At 37.5% G+C, this 17896-nt stretch overlaps 1 protein-coding gene across 3 annotated transcripts in view; it reads left to right on the top strand.

The window, feature by feature from the left end:
• The window catches only part of LOC123500167, an 82346-nt gene that overhangs the window by 45295 nt on the left and 19155 nt on the right, over positions 1-17896 (top strand). For 2 of the 3 annotated variants that reach the window (XM_045248872.1, XM_045248871.1), the window contains exons 6-10: positions 4979-5120; positions 5229-5426; positions 10133-10285; positions 10655-10729; positions 10894-11121. In XM_045248872.1, the coding sequence (XP_045104807.1) occupies positions 4979-5120; positions 5229-5426; positions 10133-10285; positions 10655-10729; positions 10894-11121 (796 nt within the window). Of the gene's footprint in view, positions 1-4978; positions 5121-5228; positions 5427-10132; positions 10286-10654; positions 10730-10893; positions 11353-17896 lie in introns of those variants that run through there. The other variant, XM_045248873.1, reaches the window with a different exon arrangement.

Raw genomic sequence — 17896 nt, forward strand, 5'->3', positions numbered from 1 at the left:
GAATAATATCCAGCTACACTTTGAGAGTAAGAGACTTCCTGGTCTTCTTAGCAACGCTAGGTGACATTGCAGGACATTTTGGTGGCAGGCAGAGCGAGGGAAGACAAGCTGCTGCTGACGCTGTTACTGTTTTGAACTAAGGGAGTGAGTGGTGCGCGTTTTGTCTACGAGAGGCACTGGTGTATTCAAAAGCCTGTTGGCTTGTGTGATACGGCCGGGCTTTCAAACTTGGAAAAAATTATATATATATATATATATATATATATATATATATATATATATATATATATATATATATATATATATATATAAGTCCCGAGTTACGTCAGAGTTACGTTCCTGAAACATGACGTAAGTCGATTTTGTACGTAACTCGAGTTTTTGTACTTTCAAAGCATATCGAGTTTTCAACCAATAATTTTTTATGGTTATTCAGGTAAGTAAAAGGTTATATTGTTATATTGGTATACTATTTACAACTATGTTGGAATATATTGATTAGGGCCGCGAACGCGAAGGACTGCAGGTTGCCGAGAGGGGCGGCCTGAGGCCGCCAGAAGGGTGGGCAGGTCGAATGTTGTGACGCCCAGGTCGGACAGCTGGGAGCTTTGTGGAGTGCAGTAGGAGTAGAAGCGTTATATAAGTAAAAGGTTATATTGTTATATTATTTAGAAGTATGTAGGAATATGAAACACAAGCTTGTTTTTGTTGTTGATTAGGGCCGCGAACGCGAAGGAATGCATGTTGCCAGAGGGGTGGACGCCTGAGGCCGCCAGGAGGGTGGGCAGGTCGAATGTTGTGACGCCCAGGGCGGACAGCTGGGAACGTAGTGCAGTGAGGTGGGAGTAGAAGCGTGGGCATCGGGGCAGGAAATGCAATAGGAAAGGGCAATAGGGATCAGCAGACAAGCGCAGACAGTGCAAGTGAGCTGCGAGTGTCGTGTGGCCCAGGCGAAGGCTCCGGAGTTGTTATTGTTGTGATAGGTGCGTGAGCCCTCAAGGTCGTCAACCTCCCCGTTGTCATAGTAACGAGCTTCCCAATTTCTTCTTCACTCCCTTACACACAGCTGCTGCCTCCCTTCTCATGTCTTTTAATTATGTCCACTTTTTCTTGTAGCATAATGGTTTTCCTTTTCTTAGCATCACTGCTATCACTCAGGAGTGTTTTTTTTTTTTTTTTTTTTTTTTTTTGGTGCCATTGAGCAAGATACTAAGATAGTCAGCAAACCAGATGTAGGAATACTCTTGCCAGGGGCGACGGTGTGGTGGAACTGAGGTACGTAGAGTGTTATTGTATTCAAGCATGAGGTGGGCGGTGTGGTGGATAACCACTAGTGACGCCTGGCGCCAACAATAACAATAAACCCGCTTTACGATTTATAAATTTTCAATTTTTTAAATCTTAAATTGCCTTATAGTGGACTGACGTAAGTGCGAGTTTGACGTAACTCGAGACCGACGTAACCCGGGACCTTACTGTATATATATATATATATATATATATATATATATATATATATATATATATATATATATATATATATTAATGGACAAGAAAATTAGGTTAGGCTAGGTTGATATTAGAGCTCGACTAACGTTAATGTACAGCCCATTAACGTTAAACGTCTAGATAAGTTTGTGGCCCTAATCAATAACAAAAACAAGCTTGTGTTTCATATTCCTACATAGTTGTAAATAATATAACAATATAACCTTTAACTTACCTGAATGACCATAAACAATGATTGGTTGAAAACTCGATAATATGCTTTGAAATGTACGGAAACTCGAGTTACGTACAAAATCGACTTATGTTTCAGGAACGTAACTCTGACGTAAACCGAGACCTTACTGTCTAACTGTATATATATACAGGCAACCCTACTTAACAAAGGAGTTATGTTCCTAAAAAACCCTTCATTAAGCGAATTTTTGTTAAGCGAACCAATTATAACAAGTTTAACCCCTGACTTGAGCTTTCATTGAGAGTAAACAAAGCGAGAGTGCATCATAGTACAGTAAAAGGTTTAATGAAAGTATAGATTATAAAGTTAAACATTTAAGCAGTTTAGTTTAAGAGTAAGTCATTATAATATACTTTTTTTTTTTTTTTTTTTTTTTACATAGGAAAGAGGGCCAGCCAAGGGCAAAAAAAATGAAAGTTAGATAAAAGCCCACTTGAGTGCTGGCTCTCCAAAGAGTACAAAAAGTGCCAAAACCGTCAGCCAGAATTAGGGGGGAGCAAATGCCTCGATACCTCCCTCTTAAAAGAAGACAAGTTGTAGGAATTTGGAAATACAGATGCAGGGAGGGAGTTCCAGAGTTTACCAGTGAAAGGGATGAATGATTGAGCGTACTGGTTAACTCTTGCATTAGAGAGTTGAACAGAATAGGGATGAGAGGAAGAAGAAAGCCTTGTGCAGCGTGGCCGCAGGAAGAGGGGGAGGCATGCAGTTAGCAAGATCAGTAGAACAGTTACCATGAAAATAGCGATAAAATATAGAAAGGGATGCAACATTTAGGCGGTGAGAAAGAGACTGAAGACAGTTAGTCAGAGGAGGGGAGTTGAGTTGATGAGACGAAGAGCCTTCGATTCCACCCTATCAAGCAATGTACGTATGTATGTAAGTAACTTTATAATGTTGATGATCTTGAATTTATGAAGGGAAGGAGAGTGGAGCGGAAAATAGGCTAGATGGCAACCTGTGGAATGTAAACAAAGGGCGCATCATTGTACCGCATACAAAACATATGTACCACATTTCCACAAGGCTTTCCATTTTATCCATTGCAGAGTCATGAGTTCAGGTGTTCTTTTAGCTTGCAAGGAAGATATGATCTCACCAGCCTTCTTAATAGAGTCTGCTGACTTGAAAATGGTAGACAGTAGACGGAGTCAAGCCATGGTGGGAAGCAATGCTATTAGTTTTCACGCCTCTCTCATTTCTGTGAATAATATCTAGCTTCACTTCGAGAATAAGTGATTTCCTGTTCTTCTTAGCAACGCTAAGCGACATTGCAGGCCGTTTTGGTGGCATGTAGAGCGAGGGAAGATGAGCTGCTGCTGACGCTGTTATTGTTTTGAACTATGGGTGTGAATGGTGCGCGTTTTGTCCAGGAGAGGCGCTGGTGTATTCAAAAGCCTGTTAACTTGCATGATACAGCCGGGCTCTCAAACTTGGAAAAAATTACCTGGATAAAATTTTGTTAAAGCGAGTTTGGTATTCATTAAACGAGCAGATGCTAGTAAAAGGAAACCTTCATTGTAGCGAAATTTCGTTGTGTGAATTTTCGTAAAGGGGGGTTGCCTGTATATATATATATATATATATATATATATATATATATATATATATATATATATATATATATATATATATATATTCAATGGGGCAAAATACAAGCTGTCTGAGATATGAGTTTTTGATATATGAGCTATGACTTAATATTTTTTTATTTTGAAAAGGAACAAAATTTTGAGATACGAGTCATGCTTGGGGGTGCATCAGTTCAGCCTCAGCTGAGGTAGTATCTACATGTCTCCCATGGATCTCATGCACTGTGATTGTTCTTTCATCATTGTCACACTATTTACTGCCTTTTTTCAAAGGAAGTGCAGTTCTAATTTTATGGTTAATGTTTACGTGTGAATGGTGCCTGCATCCTTTCCTCCCTCCCTCCCTCCTCCTCCTTCTCATCATCATCATTTACCACCATTAGCCAAAAACGTGTCTCTCCAAGGTAAGAACACTAAATAAACTTGTGCTGTTATTTCAAATATTTTCATGGATTGATGAACTATGCATGTGTATGTAACTGAAAAGGCAAAACAAGTTTCTCCTATCTCCCCCTGCTTCCTCCACTGAGGCTCATCACAGAGGGGGGGGGGAGAACAATGTAAACAAACCTCTAAGGTTCCTCTCTCTCTCTCTCTCTCTCTCTCTCTCTCTCTCTCTCTCTCTCTCTCTCTCTCTCTCTCTCTCTCTCTCTCTCTCTCTCTCTCTCTCTCTCTCTCTCTCTCTCCTACTTAAAACTTCATTTATTCAATGAATAATGTTTACAGGGGCATCTATGAGCTCTTCTGTGATTAAAGGAGCAGCCAGTCTTCTGTGGGTGGCTATATTTGTACACTCCAGCTGATTGACAGTCCCAAGTGAGGATTTAGAATGCAGTAGGATAACATCCCATGGAATGCACCTTCCAATATAAATATATTTTATAAGAGTAGTTTATCTATTTGTATTATCTTTTGTTATGTTTTATTATATTTCTGCATTAATTATTATTAATGAATACCTTTTTCTTACCTGAAAACACATAACACACAAAAAAAATAAGGATGCTCTTTTGGGGGGAGGCTGGAATGGATTAATGACATTTCAGTGTATTTCAATGGAAAATTTTTTTTGAGATATGAGCTCCATCACAAAACAAATTAAACTCGTATTTCAAGGTACCACTGTGTATATATATATATATATATATATATATATATATATATATATATATATATATATATATATATATATATATATATATATATATATATATGTGTGTGTGTGTGTGTGTGTGTGTGTGTGTGTGTGTAAGTTGAAGACTAGAAAGAATGGTATTTGCTTTATTAAGGGATATTGTTTATAAGCAGCTTATTTTTTGTTATGACTCAAGTTGTCCTGCTTGTGTATTCTGACAGGTATTTTGTTGCTTGCTCAGTTTTTACCAGACAGCTTTTGCATCTGATATATACTTGTATTTATGTTGACATTTATACACCTTAAGGCTATTATTTAATCAATTTGGATGTTGAAGTGCTTTGATTACTGTATGTCTTTGTGATAAATAGTAATATTATTTTATTATACATTTGTTGAGAAATTAAATCCTACCAAAGCAGTTGGAACTTGTGTGCAGAAATTTGTTTTTTATATAGTACATTTAGATATTTCTTCCTCTTTACTTATGACATTTTTTCTTTACAGACTGAACGACACAAGTCATTCATCGGCCTTGAATGCTGGACCAACCCAGAAGTGCAAATTGGGTGATGCTGGAGAGTTGTCGGAGGCACTTCGCAAGACCATGTTGAAGCTCACCAATGATCATATCTCGGCTGATGGCAAAGTATTTTTCTATACATAATCAGAATCTGTTTATTGGTAAGGTGATATTTGTAAAGTTGGGTATTTCATATTTCTTCTTTGTAGATAAACTATATTGTTATTGTTTTAGGTTGTCAACTACCTAGAGATGAGGAATGCTGAAGAATTTGACAACTATGTCAAAATGTCAAAGGAATTGCAGCATGTTGCTGTTGAGAAATTGAGCCAAGATGAATCTAAAGCATTTTTTATCAATATCTACAATGCACTTGTCATTCATGCCACTGCTGTGAATGGTTCCCCTTCCAACTGGTTCTCCAGACTGAGGGTAAATCTACATGTTTCACTGTTCTTGGTTAAGAGTTTTTATATTTTTTCATTTACATTGTTTAAAAATTGTATGAATTAATAATCTTATTTATTTATTTTTTTTTTCTCTTATTTAAAGGAGTTAGGTTGAAATATATTATGAAATAAATAAAAGCTACATTTATCTAAAAGATAAAATAGAAAACTTCATTCACTGAATTGATATTTTTTGGTGTAAAATTGTTATAATTATAGGAAAGGAACCTAGCTCAGTCAGGGCTGTATTTTTGTGGTCTAATTTGCTACCATTCTACCAATGAATGTTCTCTTTCACAGTGAGATGGTCCTTTTCACTGAAATTTAGTCATTGAGTCTGTTGTCTTGAATTATTGATTTGGATGGTAATTACACTGGAAATAGTTTACGTAAACATATGACTGACTAATATACTTTTTGACCAATATCATACTTGATTTGGAAAATCTTTCAGGCTTGAATTGTAATGTTAAACCTACAAAAGTTTAAAGTTTGTTATGATGGGAGATATGGATGCTCACTCTTTGGTTTTAAAGATTGAATTAACTTCCTTCCCACAAACTACATGCATTTAATTACATACACACTCACCCTTCACTTAAAATTCTAAATTAAATATGGCAATTCCTACACCAGACTCAGAATCCCAATCTAGGAATGAGTGAGAAGAGTTACATATGCAAATTTCATGAAGGAAGAAGTGATCAAATACTACAGAAGAAACCTCGCTCTGGCAGACCACGTAAGATCTGATATCATGCTACAAACATGCTTGTAGCTGCTGACTCTACTGTTCATTTCATTATGTTTCTAGCACGATTTGAGATTTTATGTGGTCTGCCAAAGTGAGGTTTCTTCTGTGATATTTGATCACTTCTTCCTTCACAAAATTTGCATGTGTACTTCTTCACACTTGTTTGCCCCACACTAGTCAAATTGCAAATTTTGATAATTGTATGGCCTCCTTTCTTTAGATCAATCATCTGAGCAGCTGTCTCACTCATTAAATCTTTAGATTTCAACAAATAAAGCACTAGTAACAACCCAAGTCGTGTAAATCCAGAGGCCTGTCACAGAACAGGACAGTGCAAAGAACCTCACTCTACTACTGTTAGAGGCAGACTGAGAGTTGACTTAGTATTTGGCCTCAAGCAGGAAAGATTCCACAGCATCATAGAATGGTCACAAATTTTTGTTTGATTTGACTTCACTCTCATGAATACCTTTTTTTTTTTTTTTTTCTTCTTCTTCTTCTTCTTCTTCTTCCTATATTTAAATACAGTAATTGCCCGCGTATCTGGATTGCCACTATCCGGAATTCTCTTCTATCTGGAGCTGCCCCCAAGCATGGTCAAACCTACCGCATGAGCGATCCCTTGATTCTGCTCGGCAGCAGCACTTAAGGTGGCATCACAGTAGCACTTTTTTCATCGTCTTCACCGATTTCCGTTGGTTTTTTACTGTTCCGTCAATTCTTTCCGTCATCTTGAGCCAGACGGAACACACCGTTTTCTTCTAGAGTCAAATTTTAGTCAAATTAAGATTTATGGTTTCTAACCAAAACTTTTATGATAAAATTTATATTCTTGCTAATTGGAATGATGTTATAATCTCAACTTAATATCATTTTCATAAGTAGATGTAAATGTCTTGTATATATATATATATATATATATATATATATATATATATATATATATATATATATATATATATATATTGTTCCAGCCTATAGTCAAACCACGCTCTGGAGTCACTTTGGGTGTGGACGCTGCGGTAAATCCCCTGCTCACCACTATGCCAAATCAGCCCCAACACACATCACTTCGTATCATTCGTCACCTATTTACTAATTATTCTTATGTTTTATTTCCCATTAAATACTTTTTGAGATTCAATAAGGGTTTGTAGTGTTATGAATGCACTGTAGTATTGTAATATAGATAATAACAATTAGTATACATACATAAATAGCACGACACGTGGCAACGCTATTTTGCGGGGTTGTCAGGTAGGTCTGGGAAGGCAGGCAGGTCAGGGGTCGGGGATTAAGGTGGGTCAGGGTCATTCATTCATCACCTGGCCACCCACCCAGCAAGATGGAAGGAATCTTCACGAATCGTGGTGGACCAATACACAGCCGAGAGAAGGAACTTACATACAACGTATATAACTACACTCAACCCTCGATTTGCTGGACCTCCATTTGCCGGATTTCGGATTTGCCGGACAAGAGTCTGTGGAAAAAAAAAAAAAAAAGTCCGGGACAAGTCGATTTCAAACTACCGCGCCAGACAAAGTTCGCAAATCGGGCACTATAGATGGCAGCGCGGGCGGACATACACGTCTAGTACTGGACTGTAAACAAGTCTGCCGCGTCACACGTGTGTCGGCGGCATTGGCATGTGTTACGGCCCCACGTGGTGAGATGATGATGATGATGATGATGATGGTCGTCGGAGGTTTTGCCTTTGCCTCGGCACCTCCTGTTACTTCTATTCTTCCTGATCCTGCCTTTCTTTTATTTTTCTTTCTCTTGTCTTCCACATCTGGTGCAAAGTCTCTTTCTTCTCCCTCAGTTTTGTTTTTCTGAACAAAAAACGTCTGATTTATTTTCCAACTTCCTGGTACAGCTGGTGCAGGTGCCGAAATGCCGTTAAAGACAACACTATGTTCCCACCGGAAATTTTTGCGTTAAACACGGATTCCGTAAATCGCGTGCCGTTAAAGCGGGGTTCAACCTGTATAGGGTAAAGTCCGGCAAGGGGGTAGACCCCCGGACATTTTCCATTGCCGGACATTTGCCATTCCCGGACAAGCCTTCCCCCCTTTTAGTCCGGCAAATCGAGGGTTGAGTGTACTTCTTAGAACCTTGACATACCTCAGTGGTGGTGTGGAAAATAAGTCGAAAGCAGAATAGGTATGTTATATTAATTAGAAAGTTTTTTGAGAGTTTTCTTTACCCTTTTCTACAAAATTATGCATAGAGAGAGAGAAGAGAGAGGTGGTGGGGTGGTATAGGCTTAAAAGGGTCAGGCCATCTCTAATCCTTTTTAATTGCCCTAGTACTGGGAGAGATTTGGCAACACTGTAGCTGGGAAGTCCCCTTTTCCGACCCCACCCAAAGTGACTCCAGAGCGTGGTTTGACTATAGCAGCAAAAAGTGGTTCAGTTGTTTGTTTACATATCTCTGTGAGACGTTCCAAGGCAGAACTTCCAAGTAGCAAATGGCCAAGATGAGTTGCTCTGTTGTTTATTAGTGGACAAAGCTGTCTGAAATTTCTCATAAAGAGCATTAAAGGCCAAAAATACCAACGAAAAAATAGCAGCAGCTGGATGGGGGGTGAAAGGGCAGCCATGTTTGTTTACAGTTGACAAACGCGACAAAGAAAGTTGACGGAAAAGTATTAGTTTGACACAGCCATTACTGTTGTGTGTGCATCCCACCACCCCTTGTACTGCTTATGTACCATTTTTTGTTCCAGATTATACATTTAATGTGCTTTCATTCAGTGTTTTCTCACCCATTTGGGTTATGTACTTGTACATGTTTTTTGCTCAATTTATTAGGGGTTGGGAGAGAAAATTCCGTGTATCTGGGTATTTCGTGTATCCGCCAGGGTCTTGGCTGCTATAATCCGGATACACGGGTGATTGCTGTATATATATCTGACTTATAAGAATTCTCCACCCCCCAAAAAAATTAAACTCAGACTTTAGGGAGATGCAGGATTTATTTGTATAATTTTGTGGGATTTAAGATTTTGGGATTTGTGTTGTATCTCCAAAATCTTCAGACCCTAATTTACCAGATGGTATAGTTTATTTTTTGATAATTAAATACCCTTCCCATCAGGAAGCCATTTTTAAATGTCTTGTGTGATTGTGTCATAGCCTGACTCACTCACGCCTTACACAGTACACAGTACGTGGACAGGAGTCAAGTAGGGAGGTGAGTCATTTAGCTCTCTAATTTTTGCCTGACAGGTATAAGTTGACGAGAATTAGAATGAGAAACATCAAGAAGAGAAGACAACTAGAAACAAACAAACAAATGTATTGTTGTGAGACAGCTGGACTTTTAATTCGTGTTATCTCCCCCTCCAAGACCCTGCCTCACTGTTATGATCTTTTCAAACACTTTTTTTTTTCTTACTGCCTTCATCATCACAACTTTACATGACATAGCTCTCACAAGAACACTATTACAAAAAATTATGTTGAGACAGAGGTAGAAAGCTGTACCAGACAAACAATAAATACATCACTATCATTATCTCACTTCAACACACTAATAATGACTCAGATAGTGTCCAATTCAGCAGTGAAACAGCAGATTGCCATGACGCTGCTGATGGCACCTTCCCAACCCTCACATTTTCTAGAGAATTTTATCATGCTCCAGGAAGTCATTATTGTATACACAATCATTTAATGTGCTGTCATTCATTGTTTCTTACCTATTTGGGTTATGTACATGTTTTTTTCTCAATTTATAAGGGGTTGGAAGAGGAAATTCTGTGTATCCGGATATTTCGCGTATCCGCCAGGGCCTTGGCTGCTATAATCCGGATACACGGGCGATTACTGTACTCAACAACATACCCACATGGTCACATTTTTTTGTTTTGAAAAAAAAATAAGCACCCAGTTTCTATCTCCAGATCATCCCAGAAGCCTTATTTTCAGTTCTTTGACAAGACTTCATATGTCATTGGAGGTCACACGTACAGTCTGAATGACATAGAGAATGGAGTACTAAGAGCCAACAAGCGAGGTGCACTTCAGTTCTTTGCTCCATTTGGGAAGTCAGATCCTCGACTAAAGACGAGTCAAATGCAGGTAATTAAGTATATCTTTTAGTGTTATTTAATTACCATAAATAATGTTTCAACTTGTGACGTGTCAGTGGACTACTGCTTAACACAGTTCATTCCAGCCTCCCTTATTTATACACTATTGTCTGGTTTTTTTTTATTATGCTCAACTTTGAATTTAGTTACATGATTGTATGTGAGACAGGCTGATTTTTTTTTTTTTTTTTTTTTTTTTTTTTTTTTTTACCTCAGTAGAAACAACAAACATGGGAACTCTTTTTAAGTCTTCATATGAGTTGAGAGGAAATGGAACGGGAAACCAGATTACTTTTCTGAAGAATTTGACTATTTTGGTGCACAAAAATGGATGCTTTTGATATATATTCTTTTACAGGTAGACCCGAGGATTCATTTTGCCTTAAACTGTGGTGCAAAAAGCTGTCCTCCAATAAAAACTTTCAGCTCCAGTGTAAGCTAAGTTAATTTTTGCATAATGTGTATGAAGAATGTAATTGATATTCTATGATTGTTTGCAGTAACTTCAATAAATTAGGCTTGGAATACAATATATCCTTGATTCATAATAGTTTAATGGTATCATAACTTAATTTATTCAAATATTTTCTCTTGAAGAATGTAAATGAAGAGTTGAGAATCGCAACAGAGGCATACTTGGAGTCAGACGAGGCCCTGCAGGTTGATGAAGATCAAGGTATCATTCGTCTATCCTCACTCCTGAAATGGTATTCTTCAGACTTTGGAGAAACCTTGGATGAGGTTTTACAATGGGTCTTGCAGAATGTTGCTTATCCTAAGAAAAAAGCTGCTCTTCAAAGTGTAGTAGATGTTAAAAAATACAAGGTAAGATACATCACTTATGATTGGGGGAGTAATAGCCTTGATTGATTACTTTAACTTGGTATATTGAAGTAGCAGCTGTAACCACATAGTATGAACAGATGTGTCTAATTGACCATAAAAAATCTAGCAATCATGGGACATGAGGACTATTGGATTTTAAAAAATTCTTGATTTTTTATATACATGTATATGCTGTATATATTTACCAGAAATGGACTACCTTTACAGTGCTTTAAAAGAAGAAAATTAAACACTAAATGAAAAGCAAATGAAAATTTCTTTGCTTCCACTTTCTCTGCAGTCAACAACATAGTTTTTATATTTTACACTACTTTTTCTTTGGTGAATCCATAATGGGGCTATACTGTAGCATATAATTGACTAAATGAGAAGAAATGCTTGTCAGTTGTTGCAAGCAGGATCAAACATTATGATTTTTTAGTACAGCACCATCAGAACATAAACTGCCTCCAGAAAGCAATGACATGACAACCTAGTAAATTTAAAAAGACGCTCCAACAGTCATGCTGGAAAACTGATATTTCTTGAATATCAATTGCTGGATTTTTTATGGTCAATTGTAGTTGTAACCAAATAATATAATCAGGTGTATTTATGTAGGCATAACTGAATGCTATAACCAAATGTTACATAATGTAGCTTTCACAGAGTACCATAAATGCACCAGATTTATTAATATTGGTATTAGCTGAATAATGTCATCTTAAATTCAATTGTATGTATCTTACAGAAATCATAATTTATTGACAAAAAGAACCTTCGTAAATAATATTGTTTCCTCCTTAGATGGGCATTACATTAAGCATGATGCACTTGTTATAGAGACTAATCATTGCCTTAATGATAGACATGTGACATCACAAGAGTAGACTTCAACATATAGTGGTGCCTCACAATAACAGATTTCACTCAATAATGGACTGGTCAGATGCTAACCATTTTTGGGCAGACCATAGTGGCAGGTTTTTTTTTTTTTTTTTTTTTTTTTTTTTTTATGAATCTATAGTTCCCATGTGGCCACATGGATGAATACACATATGACATGATAAACAAGCAGATAAAGGCTGTGTTTATGTACTCCTACCTGCTAAATATCATTGTAATTCACTTTGTTGATCTACGATTCATAAAACTTGTAATAAGGTGGAGAACCGTGACTTCTTGGCTGTGGGATCACCAGGGTGACACTTGTGGTGAATTGGGATCCCAGGCTGGTTGGACCTGCAGCCTGCCGTCATAAATTACTAGTTTGCATTTCTATTTGAATGTTGTTGGGCAAGTAAAGATAAAGAGAGAGAGAGAGAGAGTGCAGATGACAAAAATAGTCTCCACAATCATTTGATTTTTTTTGTCTTCATTTACCAGTCTTTAGAGGTCTACAGTTTCATTTCTTTCTTATTTTAACTGAGGGTAATTTAGTATGAAGTGGATTAGGTTTTATTCTACTAGATGATATGATGAGCAAATTGTGTCCCGAGCAACTCAGTTGCTTCTCCAAACCTTTCCACCTCTCTCTCTGTCTCTCTCAAATACTACTTCCTAGAAGTAATTGTTCATGTTGCAGCTTACTGCCTTAGATTGGCCGTGATTGGCCATATGACGAGCTAGCATGAGGACAATAATACATAGCAGCGTAAAGTAAACACATTGTCATCAACACAGCCGCTTTTCCAAACCTGCCTGCCCCAGTCTCTCTCTCTCTCTCTCTCTCTCTCTCTCTCTCTCTCTCTCTCTCTCTCTCTCTCTCTCTCTCTCTCTCTCTCTCTCTCTCTCTCTCTCTCTCTCTCTCTCACTAACAGTACTGTTTGTGTTGCATATTATTGCCTTAGATTAGCTGTGAGGGTGGCCATATGGTGAGCTTGCAGCAGGACAATAGCCCATAGTGAGAATGCATAGGTAAGGTCCATGTAGAGGTGTTGGTACTCAGCACTCGGTTGCACATCCTTGCGCAAATGCCATGTTTAGGATAGGGGAAGACTTTTCTATAGAGAACACATCTTGATTTTTACTTGAACAGTGATGTGGAACAAAAGTTAAAAGGGTTTTGGAAATAATTTCAGAAATTCGACAATTTATATTGAAACAGAGAGAAAGAAAAGCAGAGAAAAATGTAAGGTGAGAGAGGTTAGGAGGGGAAGCTACATCTTTAATTAATTTTTGGTAAGACAAATTCTTATAACAGTAAACTTCTTAAATGATAATTGACTCATCCTTCTTGATCTTTTCCTTACCTCTAATCCTTCTGCTTATGTTGTTACCCTATCTTCTAAATGGGCTCCTCTAATCACAATCTCATTTCTGCATCTTGTCCTATTTCTCCAATTCCTTCCCAGGATCCCCCAACACGGAGGTGCCTCTGGGATTTTGCCTCTGCCAGTTGGGGGCACCAGAGGAGGTATTATGCTGATTTTCCCTGGAATGATTACTGTTTCCATGTCAGAGACCCATCTCTGTGTGCTGAAGGCATAACAGAGGTGATAGTGTCTGGCATGGAGGCATACACTCCTCATTCTTTCTCTCAACCTAAACCTTCTAGACCCTGGCTTAACACAGCCTGTTTTTGTGCTATACATGATAAAGAGATTGTCCACAAAAGGTACTTAAGCCTTCCATCACCCGAATCTCACACACTTTATATTTCTGCCCATATTTATGCCGTCTGATCTTCAACTTGCCAAACACTCTTTCATATAGAAAATGTCAAAATCTTTCAAACTCTAACTCCCCTCGTGACTTCTGGCATCTGGCCAAAAACATCTCCAATAACTTTTCTTTTTCATTTTTCCCTCCTTGATTTCATCCTGATGGCACCACTGCCATTTCATGTCTCTAAAGCTGAACTCCTCTCTCAAACCTTTGCTGAAAACTCCACCTTGGATGATTCTGGGCTTGTCCCTCCCTCTCCTCCTCCCTCTGTCTATTTCATATCTTCAATCAAAATTCTTCGTAATGATGTTTTCCATGCCCTCGCTGGCCTAAGCCTCAGAAAGGTTATGGACCTGATGGAGTCCCTTCTATTGTTCTCAAAAACTGTGCTTCCATGCTTGCACCTTGCCTGGTCAAACTCTTTCAACTATGTCTATCTACTTCTAGCTTTCCTTTTTGCTGGAAGTTTGCCTACATTCAACCTTTTCCTGAAAAGGGTTACTTTTTTAATCCCTCAAACTACTGCCCTATAGCTTTAATCTCTTGCTTGTCTAAAGTTTTTCAATTTATCCTCAATAGGAATATTCTTAAACATGTCACTTTTCAATCTTCTGTCTGATCACCAGTATGGCTTCCGTCATCTTTTAGCGTTCCTTACTGAGTCTTGGTTATTCTCTTTTAGAGATTTCGGTGAAATTTTTGCTGTCACATTAGACATATCAGAATGTTTTGATAGAGTCTGGCACAAAGCTTTGATTTCAAAACAGTTTCTATCCTTCTCTCTGCAACTTTATCTCAAGTTTTTTTTCCGACTTTTATTGCAGCTGTGGTAGATTGCCACTGTTCTCCTAAATCTATTAACAGTGGTGTTCCTCTGAGTTCTATCCTATCACCCACTCTATTATTCATTAATGACCTTAACCAAACTTCTTGCCCTACCTACTCCTACACTGATGATACCACCCTACATCTTTCCATGTCCTTTCAGAGATTACCAACCCTTCAGGAAGTTAATAGTTCCAGCAGGGATGCCACAGAATGCCTGACTTCTGATCTCTCTTAAGATTTCTGATTGGGGCAGAGAAAACTTGGTAGTTTTTCAATGCCTGAAAAACTCAATTTCTCCATCTATCAACCCGACACAACCTTCCAGACAACTATCCCCTCTTCTTCAATAATGACACTCAACTGTCTCCCTCTTCCACACTAAATATCCTCGGTCTGTGCTTTACTCATAAACTTAACTGGAAACTTCATATCTCATCTCATGCTAAAACAGCTTCTATGAAGTTAGGCGTTCTGCATGTTACCACCAGTTTTTCTCATCCCTCCAAGTGCTAACTCTGTACAAGGGCCTTATCTGTCCTTGTATGGAGTACTCTTTGCATATTTGTGGGGTTTCTACTCATACAGCTTTATTAGATAGGGTGGAATCAAAAGCTTTGTCTCATCAACTCCCCTCCTCTGACTAACTGTCGTTAGCCTCTTTCTCACCGTCAAAAGGTTGCATCTCTTTCTATCTTTTATCACTATTTTCATGCTAACTGCTCTACTGGTCTTGCTAACTGCATGCCTCCCTTCCTCCTGCAGCCTCACTGCACAAGGCTTTCTTCTTCCTCTCATCCCTATTCTGTCCAACCCTCTAATACAAGAGTTAACCAGTACTCTGAATCATTCATACCTTTCACTGGTAAACTCTGGAACTCCCTACCTGCTTCTGTATTTCCATCTTCCTACGACTTGACTTCTTTTAAGAGAGAGGTGTCAAGACATTTGTCTGATTCTTTCTGATCTGCAACTGCAACTCAAGTGATGGGCCTTTTTTTTTTTTTCTAATATAGTTTTTTTTGCCCTTGGCTGTTCTCCCTCTTACATAAGAAATAAAAAAGGCATTGAGCATTAAATAATTAGGTGGTTTAAATATTCAAGATTTTTTTTTTTTTTTCTTGTGTGTTATTAAAAGAGATTAAATTACACAAAAGGGGATGGGGTAGGGGAGGGAGTTGAGGGTCTCGCAGACAAACCGCTCTTAGTAGCAGACAGCCCCTTATCCCCGAATTGTCTGTTATCGTGAGTCACCACTGTAGAATACATGAATCGGTTCCTGCTTCAACTGCTGTTGCCGCATCTCACTGACTGCTGTAATGTATAGAGATATGTACATCTGTCCACACTGTAGTATGTAGGGAATTACATAGGTATGATGATGTATTTATGAGGGTTACAAAAACTACTCCCAACGTAAAGGTTGTCATGTGTTAGGCAAATGGATTGAAGGCAGTTCATTATGTATTAAATGTTTTGACTAACTACCTCATCCCATAACTAAATTGGTTCAACTCTGAAATAAGTATGTAAGTGAATGGAAAGAAAGATTAATTGTAATTTTATTCCAGATTTAACAGTTACTGTTGCCTTTCATAAAAGAGTTAAACTATAAACCATTAACCTCAGTATACAAGGATTGCCTTTCTCTTCAGCAGCTGGATACAAAAACTTGAGCCTGTGGTTGCTATCCTAAATGTCTTTCAGGCAAAGATGTTTCTATAAAAATCATGCATTACCACTTTCTTTGACCCAGAAGGATATTATAAAATGCTTCAGAATAGATTTGTAGTTTTTCTTAAATGCCAGCCACCAAATCTTCATGAGTGTTTGGCACATTTAAAGAAGTATTACTAGTCTGTAACATTTATATATCTTGTAACATCTATATATCTTGTACAATACTATCTGTTTTATTCTAAGGAATTGACTGGATTGCAAAACAATTGTCACAATTTTTAAGATACCAAAAAGTCATATAGTATGCTGTAAACTAACAGGTCTTATTACTGGTTTTAATATATTGCAATGGTTATGCTTACATGTGAAATATAGTGGTTTTATTCTTTGAAATCTTTTCAAATTTGCATATGCAACCCAACAGCACACATAATTGTGACAATAGTAGTTTGCAGGTGCACTGAGGCAAATACCCATGTTTAGCTGCTAAACTTTGACAAGCTAGCAAAATTGTCACATTTCTGATGGTTGCAGTGGCTAACTAGAAGAAAACTATGCCACAATGTTTCATATGAATTATGGCAAATTATTTCAACATAAAATCAGATAATTCTTAAAAAAAGGTTTGTCATGTAACAAGAACAAGTTTGTTATTAATTAGGAAAGGGTGAAAACTTTGAGTTATAGAACATTTTTCAAGTTGTTTTATAATATTCTACTGATCTCAGAGCAAGTCTATTCTAGATTTTCTTCAAAATACTTGGCCTGAAATGCATTATATATAGAGATAATGGCAGCAGGATTCAAGATTTGTATCGAGTTAGTCAATCTGTATCAAGCAGTTATATAAATAAAGACAAAAATACTTAAAGAATACTTAATAATTCCTATTAATACCTCACATATAATGTTATAGGTTTATTTCAAGTCTACCTCCACTCCTGTTTAGACTGGACTGAAAGCTGGTTGAGGCACATTTCTTAGGTTGTATGTACAACATTCAGTTGTTATTTTTTGCTTGTATTTTGCTCCTGGAGCCTAAATATAATAGTGATAATTACTTGTTTATATAAAAATGTTGCATGTAAAAATTGTCAGTAAGCCAGTCAGTTTCCTTTACTGTTTTGTCAATGCAAGTCCCAGTTACACACTGTTCATCACATGATGTGTCACAGTTTATAAGTTAAATGATGCCTTCTGGGCAGCAATCAAGCCCATAGGCATCCCAGTACACATCAGAGATATGTATTAGTCAGTAAAAGATTGCACTTTTATGAGAAAATATTGGTTTTCCACAGCCTGAGCTGTGGCTTGCAATTTATGGGTTAAAACGACTACTAATTAGGGCTTATAAAACTGTTGATATAAAATTTCACCAGAAGAAATAGACTCAGTTGTCACATAATTTGTTCTATTATGTGTTACCTCATACAAGTCACACTATGCTGATTGAATCTCATCCAGTTCTTGATCTCATTTTAGTCCCCCTCTCCTGAGCCTGATAAAAAAGTAATCATATGCTGCACAAGAAATAATTTCTTCAACAGCAAATGAAGTCCCTTTATATAGCTGTCACTTATCTATTCTAGATTTTAGATTACAT

This window comes from Portunus trituberculatus, chromosome 50 (genome assembly GCF_017591435.1).
Source record: "Portunus trituberculatus isolate SZX2019 chromosome 50, ASM1759143v1, whole genome shotgun sequence".
Lineage (NCBI taxonomy): Eukaryota > Metazoa > Arthropoda > Malacostraca > Decapoda > Portunidae > Portunus > Portunus trituberculatus.